General features: G+C 47.0%; 1 protein-coding gene across 3 annotated transcripts in view; it reads right to left on the reverse strand.

Moving 5' to 3' along the window:
• Positions 1–8: 8 nt before the first annotated feature.
• LOC103917264 (histone H2B 5-like) overlaps positions 9–7,636 on the reverse strand; it is an 18,886-nt gene continuing 11,258 nt past the window's right edge. For all 3 annotated transcript variants that reach the window (XM_009324381.1, XM_009324378.1, XM_009324380.1), the window contains one exon: positions 9–2,427. In XM_009324381.1, the coding sequence (XP_009322656.1) occupies positions 2,018–2,398 (381 nt within the window). In that variant the 5' untranslated portion in view covers positions 2,399–2,427 and the 3' untranslated portion in view covers positions 9–2,017. The remainder of the gene's footprint in view (positions 2,428–7,636) is intronic.

The raw sequence follows: 7,636 nt of genomic DNA on the forward strand, positions 1-7,636 counted from the left end.
TGCTGGCATTACGGTATGAAACGTGGCTGGAGTGTGCTATCACTGAGCAAAGTATGGGAGGAAAGCCCCTTTTTGGGTGTGGGGTGTTCAAACTCTAAGCTGCAGGAGGGGGATGGGAGCAGCCCATAAATAACTTGACCTTCGCTCTTGCACAGAGACCACGTGGGACTCCATGCTGCTCTCGGGTTTCTGAGGTGCTCTTGGTTGAGCAGGTCTATGCGGTCCTTTCCTCAGACCAACTGGAAAATGACTGCAACACTTATAAAAACAAGAAATAAATGAATCTTCTGGAGCTGCAGAGTCCTACAGCTCCAAAAGCAACATAAATTTGTCAAGGGTCCCCATCACTCTCAAAGTGTAAAGAAACAGGATAGAGATAAATGTAGGGGAAAGTGAGAGATGTACTGCAAGGTTGTTATTTTGGAGTATGAATTTACCTTTTCATTAAAAACAAGGTCTTGGAGTTTGGAGAGAACCTGCACTTAGTTCTGGATCCTGTGTCTTTGCTGCCCTTTTTATTTACAGAATACACTGCAGAAAGCAGTTGTTATTTTAAAGACATGAATATTTTTTATCTGAGTGCTACTGCCTACCAGAGATTTTGGTATTTTTTTAAAATGTTGGCTAATTTTGTGTTTTGAGTAGGAAGCTTCAACTTCACACCAATTCTACACATGCTCCTCTTCTGCTATCCAGCAGTTTGGGCAAGATAAACCTGCAACTGAGATGTCCCTCCACTAATCTCTATGGCTTTATTCAGGATTTTATTATTGCTCACCTTACTGTGCACTTTGAGAAGACACGGGGAGTATCTCAAGTAGTTTAAAATGATTTAATCTTTAAAATATCACTGGGATGCAGGCAAGTGTCCCTATACATCCACCCAGCCCCAGTTTTTTATTTTGCTTTCTAACCAGTGAATAAAGCAGGGAAGGCAGGGCCAGGTGAGCTGCCCGCAGCGATCTCTGTGGGGAGCCTGCCTCTCCTCCGGACTGTGCTAGCCACCCCTGCTCCCGCTCCGGATGCCTTCCCAAATCCTCAGTCCCCTCCCGACACCCCTGTGCTGTTTGTCCCGCGCCACCCCAGCGCTCGCAGGAGAGGGGACACCCTTGGGCACCACCCTGTCTCGCCCACGCTTACAGTGGAAAGGAGCACCCAGGCAGCGTCGAGGGAGGAAAGTCTCTGAAAAGCAGCAGAATTAGCAACGTCTTGCATATCAAAGCAAGTCCTAAAGCAGGCAAAGCAGCAGCCAGGGAAGGCAGCGAACCAGCCCCACCATCCCCCCTTGTCCATCCATCCACCTCAGCACAAGGTGGGAGGCAGCAGGCAGCTCCAGCGCTGGCACCCTCAGCCTGTTTGATGGCTCATCCACCAGGAGCGACAAGGAGGAACAGTGCTTGGTATCATTCTGGGCATCTGACTGCCTGCCAGGCTTGCTCTTTAAAACAGGCTGTTAAACACAGATAGCTGTTGAATCAATACACTTTATTCTACAGCCTGTGCCCGGCAGCTGTCGATGCCACTTCTGCCGGCATGGGGTGGGCTGTGCCATTGTACACCAGGATGGATCTGGGCTACGAGGGAGAGGATACCAGCGCTGACTCCTCGGTGCCCGTCTCGGATGACTGTGAGAAAGCAGCCAAACAGGAAGACTTCAGAGACGGCGTCTCTGTGTTACCGCTGCCAGTCTCTCCTGCCAGCGCCAAACATGCATGTTTGCCAAGCACAGGGGAGAGTTTGGATATACTGCAGACGGTCAGTCCTTCGGATGAGATGTGAAAGCAGAGGCCTCCTCCACCAGCCCCGCAGAACCCGTCGCACATCCCGAACAGACTATGAAAATCAGCCGACATCCAGATCACCGTCTCCTCTTCCACCAGACAGCTTCTCATGCCCATCCCAAGGCTGTAAATTGCTGTGGATAATAGCTGTGACGTTTATCCGGACCGTGGCTGCCTATCTGTGCTTGCGCGGAGGGTCTGGTGCTTGATGGTCCCATTGGAGAGGTGGCATCTGGCTACTTGGAGCTCGTGTACTTGGTGACAGCCTTGGTGCCCTCTGAGACGGCGTGCTTGGCCAGCTCTCCCGGGAGCAGCAGGCGCACAGCCGTCTGAATCTCCCGGGAGGTGATGGTGGAGCGCTTGTTGTAATGGGCCAGGCGGGAGGCTTCTCCAGCGATGCGCTCAAAGATGTCATTGACGAAGGAGTTCATGATGCCCATGGCCTTGGAGGAGATGCCAGTATCGGGGTGGACCTGCTTCAGCACTTTGTAGACGTAGATGGAGTAGCTTTCTTTCCTGCTCTTGTGTCGCTTCTTATCGCCCTTCTTCTGGGTCTTCGTCACGGCTTTCTTGGAGCCCTTTTTGGGGGCAGAGGTGGACTTCGCTGGCTCCGGCATCCTGAGAGCTCTTTCTCTGGGTTTTGGAGCTGCTTGGAAAGAACACAAAAAAATCAAATTCTTTTTTATTCTTCTACAGTATAGTTTTACTGAAAGATGAGAGAGTCTGAGTTGCAGACAAGTGACATCTCTGAATCTGAGACAAACATCCCATGACCCCGTGCAAGCATTTTTGAACTGCCAGTGAGAACTCCTCTGGTTTGTGTACGTTTTTTTGTTGTCTTCAGTTTAAATCCCTGTAACACTGGCCTTGTAAACATCGCTGAACCCAGGCCTAGTTGGCATCTACTTAGTAAATACAGGCTGGGGGTGAACGTATTTCTGAGAAGAACATTGCAGTTCCAAAGGAAACACTAACTGCAGCATGGATTAAATTAAATCTTTCTGGAATGGGCTGGAAACTGTTGCAAGATATCACAGAAGCCACCTTTATATGAGACTGGTCAAAATGATTTTATATGGTTATTACAATCTCCAATAGACCCTTTGTTTTTTGCATGTAGGTAAAAGTTTATTTTGAGAGTGCCTGCATTTCTGCGGCTACTGTTTTACACCATGTATTCCAGTGGAACATAAAAATTATATAGTTTTAAGCTAGCTAGCTGAACTACTGGAATCTCTCTGTATTCATGTTAGCTAGTAAAAATACCAGAGTAGAAAAGCTCAGAGGAGGTGGCAAGAATCACCTGACAGAGAAACAGGAATGTGGATAGGAGGCAAAAATCAAAGTGCTTTTGGGCTACGTGTCAATGGAGAGAAGCTACATCGACTGAAATTGTTTCTTGCTATTTGGTGCTTTTTGCTTTTGGGAGAGCAGGCCTCCGCTGGGCAGTTTACATCAAAGATGCCCGATGTTCTCTCCGAGTTTTTCTTCATTAGGCCACAACCTGCAGAGCCCTGACCTGCAACTGACTGCTGTCATCCAGAAGTTATGTAAACCTGTCATAAAACTGGGTGCCTCCCCCACACTACACATTTACACGTGTTTTACTACGTGCATCAAGGGAATAACTCTGTTGTAACTAACTAAACAGTTTTGTGTTTCAGAGGACACTTTGAGTGCTCCCTTGAAAGGCAAGGCTTCTCCAGGCTTTGCTGGAGGATCAGCTTCCAGCATCACCCCAGGGCTTGGGCTTTTACTGCTCTGCACCTCCTTTGAAGATGACCTATGAATTACAGTCTGTTGCCCAAGAGAGACTAGAAGAGAAAAAAGAGCTTCAGGGCTGATGGCACATGGGAAAATGGATAGAAGTAAACAGGAGAGAGAAATCTCAGATGTAACATATGGTCTGCACACACAGAGCATCAGAGAGGGACCTAAATGGTGCCTGTGCCAAAGCGATGGCTGCATGCCTCTCCTCCTTTGGAAGGAATGAGATGCCACCCTCCATCCTGGCCTGGTCTCTCCACTATTGTCCGCATCTGCAATCAAAGCCAGACACAGCAGCTGTCTTGCAAACAAGTCTTTAAAAAGTTCCTGGTTGCTCCTTGTGGGAGCAGACAGCTTCCATGCTGAGGCTGGATTTACATGCCCACATCTCGGTAGATACCAGCTCCTGCTTCCAAACTGTGTGAGAAACCTTCACAGCTCCAAACCCTTGGTACGTGAGATGCTGCCTTCTACCTGCAGCAAGCACCAAGGCTGCTGCCGGCTGCTTTCCCCTGCGAGGCACCAAGGCTGGGCTCTGGCGGCCGCATGGTCTGGCAGGTGATGGGCAAAGGGCAACACTGAGCATTTCAAGTAGGGGTACGCCCAGCTGCAAGGGCAGGCTGGCACTGCTCGGGATGCTAGGGAATGGGGAGGCAATATCTCCACCACAGCCCTCCAAAATGCCCACCTGGCTAGAAGCAAAAGTTGGCACCAATGTCCTTAGCATTGAGATTTTGCTCAAGCAAAGCAATTTCTTCCTTGCCATTAATGGGAGTTTTGCTTTGTGAGGCCTGAGAGACCTGTTCAAGTTTCCTTTGCTTCATCTTGCAAAACCAAGTATTTTGTCAGTCCAAAATGGGATATTGTCTAACTAGGTGGAAAAGGCCAGCGCACAGGAAAACTTCATGTAGTAAGAGGCTGCAAGCATACCACTAACGCCTCCCTGCACCAAAACCTCAAACTGCTCATGACTAAAGCATACAAATATTAAAAAAACCCAACACCCAAACTGGGTAAATACATATAAACCCCTCTCAAATCCCTGGAATAACTAGCAATCTAACATCAGGTATGGAGGATAGGAAGAAAAAGAAAAGAAAAAAACAAACAAATGTATTGAAAGCTGTTGATGCTTTCTTCTAGTTGGCTTTGGTTTATGAACATTAATATCTTTTCCCAGTTTCAGGAAACTTGTAGTTGTAATGTATACCACCTGACAATCATAAACTAACATATTTTGCTGACTCCTTGAAGTTAAAGGAAAAGCAGTTTCATAGAAAGAGGAAGGGGATGGGCATGTTGTGAGAGTAGTTCTCCTTCAGGTGAACTCACCCCCTGGCAAAGCTTCACAGCCCAGTGAGCTGGTCTAGATGGAAAACCACAAAGATCATGCCCAGAGACACGTGGGATGCTCAGAGAAAAGTGGACTCTAAGACTCAGCATGGCAAAACTCTCAGTTTGAGCATATGAAAAACAGTGTCACAGAAATTCCAGAAATGTGCAGCTGGAAGGAGCCTCCAGAGCTCCACACTTTGCTTTGAGGGTACCCAGGCGTGGCCTCCTAGATCAGTTTATTACCTTTTCTTTAAAATCTCTAAAGACATGATTTTCACCGAACTATGTGCTTGACTCTGCCACGTCATCCCCTTTATTAATTTTTCCAGGTGTTCTGCCTAATGGAGGCAGGTGGTGGACTGCCCCGAAAGTCATGGACACCATTCAAAATTCTGACATCTGCCCTCTTCATCACCACATTTTCTTCCTCTGGTGAAACCATGCTTTTTCTTCATTTCTTCCTCTACTTGGGAAGCAATATTGGGAAAAGAAATCCCCTACCGCTCTTGTTTGCAGGCTTGAAAATATGTCTTTTCAATGGAAAGGCATTTTTCCAAGCGAAGAAATAACTGTGCACTTGCTTCTTTTCCTCATGAGCTAATTTCCTGACTGAAAAAACACAACTGAAAAATGTAAATGACTATTTCTTAGGCTTTTTAAAAAGTGTGTCCTTCTAAAATATGTATTAATTGTTAAGTGCACTTGTACTGCAGCTTTTAAAAAATGAATACAGTGCCCAACAGGCACCAGACTGATTTCATATGTCTCCAGAAAAGGTCACACCTACAGGACATCTCCATCCATTTGACCGGCTAATGCTCTTGGGTAGCACAGCCAGGATCTTGCTGTTCTCCCATGTACGGCTGCGATGAGGGAAGCAATGATGCTAAAGTTCAGAGATTAGTACAAAAGCTTTGGTGTCCTTGCTTCCCTCCACCCATTTCTTTGCAGCCTACTATTTAACAGGTAAATAACACCTTCTCTGGGAACAGGTTGTCTTCCTTCCAGTTTGTTTGGGCAGTGCCTAGCACAAAGAGCCTGACTGCATTTGCTAGGTGCTAAATAAATAATGTTAATAATGGCCAACAGTATCACCAACCCTTCTGTCAACAGTGTAAAGCACTCCACAGGCAGGTGCTGCTCTGGTATGAAGATAGAAGTAGTGGGATTATTCCCAAAGTCCACGTGGAGAGTTTGTTGAGGGAAAACTAGGTGACCTTTATAAATGCGTGGTTTTGGATGAAAATAGTTGCATTTCTTACTTTTTCCTTTAAATAAAGGAGAAAAATGGAAGAGGTTGTAATTATTAGTTTTTGCGTTTGGCAGTGTTACCATCATGACTGACTTCTCTACTGTGAGGGTGACTGAGCACCGGCACAGGTTACTCAGACTTGTAGGGTCTCCACCCTTGGAGATACTCAAAACCCAACTGGATGTGGCCCCAAGCAACCCACAGTGGCCGACCCTGCTCTGAGCATGGGCTGGAATAGATGGTCTCCAGAGGCGCCTCCAGCCTCAACCATTCTGTGACTCTTAGAGCCTGAAGCTGGGCACCTCTTGCCTAGAACACGCTTTATGAGCTGTGCTCCCCAGATGGACACTTCCTATGGGATACTGCAGCCAGAAACTCCCACAAGGACCCCTAAGGAGGGGAGATGGTGTTCATCTCCAGGTCCAAGCCACCCAGGTCCCTGGGACACAGGGTGTGGCCATGCAAGAGGAGGCACTCTGAAGCATCATGGTGACCGTTGGCAGGTTTCAGGTTTTTGACGAAAATCTTTGGGCACGTTTTTTTTCTTTACAGCTTTGTATGCTCTGAGTCAATCAGTTATCAGTGCTGGCATTTTTTTCCTTCCTTGGAAAACCAACAACAAAACCAACCACAGTATTTTTTTCTTGCCAGCTCCAAGCAGCAGCCTGCCTGCTGCTAGAAACCAGAGTGGTGTGGAGTGACAGATACATCTTCCTTTGTGTTGACACCCCTTTCTTCAGCATCATTAAAAGGAAAATGAACTGAAAATACATTCAAAGATACAAATCACTGCAGTCTCTTAGATCTGAGATGGGAGAGGAGCCCTGCTGAGAAATCCCATGTGAAGCCCGACGCTGTCTCTGTTTTCCCTAGGCCTGATATATTGATGGAGGGAGAGACAGGCAGGGAAGCTCCTGCAGCATTTTTGTTCATTTTTGGCCTTGCTGCTGAATCTGTAGGACCAGTGCCAAGTTGCTGCCAGCAGTGTGCATGGGTGACCACGGGTGGACTATTAGCTGGCTGTTGTGGTTTAACCTCAGTCGGCAACTGAGCACCACACAGCCGCTCGCTCACTCCACTCCCCCCCCTCGGTGGTGGGATGGGGGAGAGAATTGGAAAAGTAGAAGTGCCCCCCCGCCTCGCGGTGGGATGGGGGAGAGAATTGGAAGAGTAGAAGTGAGAAAACTCATGGGTTGAGATAAAAACATTTTAATACTTGAAATAAAATAAAATACTAATAAATATTATGCCTTTCTTGGGAAGGGAATCATTCTTCTTCCGGGTCACTTAATATAGAGGGTTTACAATCAGACTGTAATTTGGAATACACATTCTCCAAAAACCCACAACACCTAAGAAAGCTTGCATTTCCTTTTTGCGAGTTGGTGGAGACATGGCTGTTATTTTGTTGATCACATACATTGGGATCTGACGATGTCCATCTTGCCATTTTATTCCTAAAAACTGGATGTCCTGTGCAGGTCCCTTGACTCTGTTTTAT

This window comes from Pygoscelis adeliae, unplaced genomic scaffold, assembly GCF_000699105.1.
Source record: "Pygoscelis adeliae isolate BGI_AS28 unplaced genomic scaffold, ASM69910v1 Scaffold315, whole genome shotgun sequence".
NCBI lineage: Eukaryota > Metazoa > Chordata > Aves > Sphenisciformes > Spheniscidae > Pygoscelis > Pygoscelis adeliae.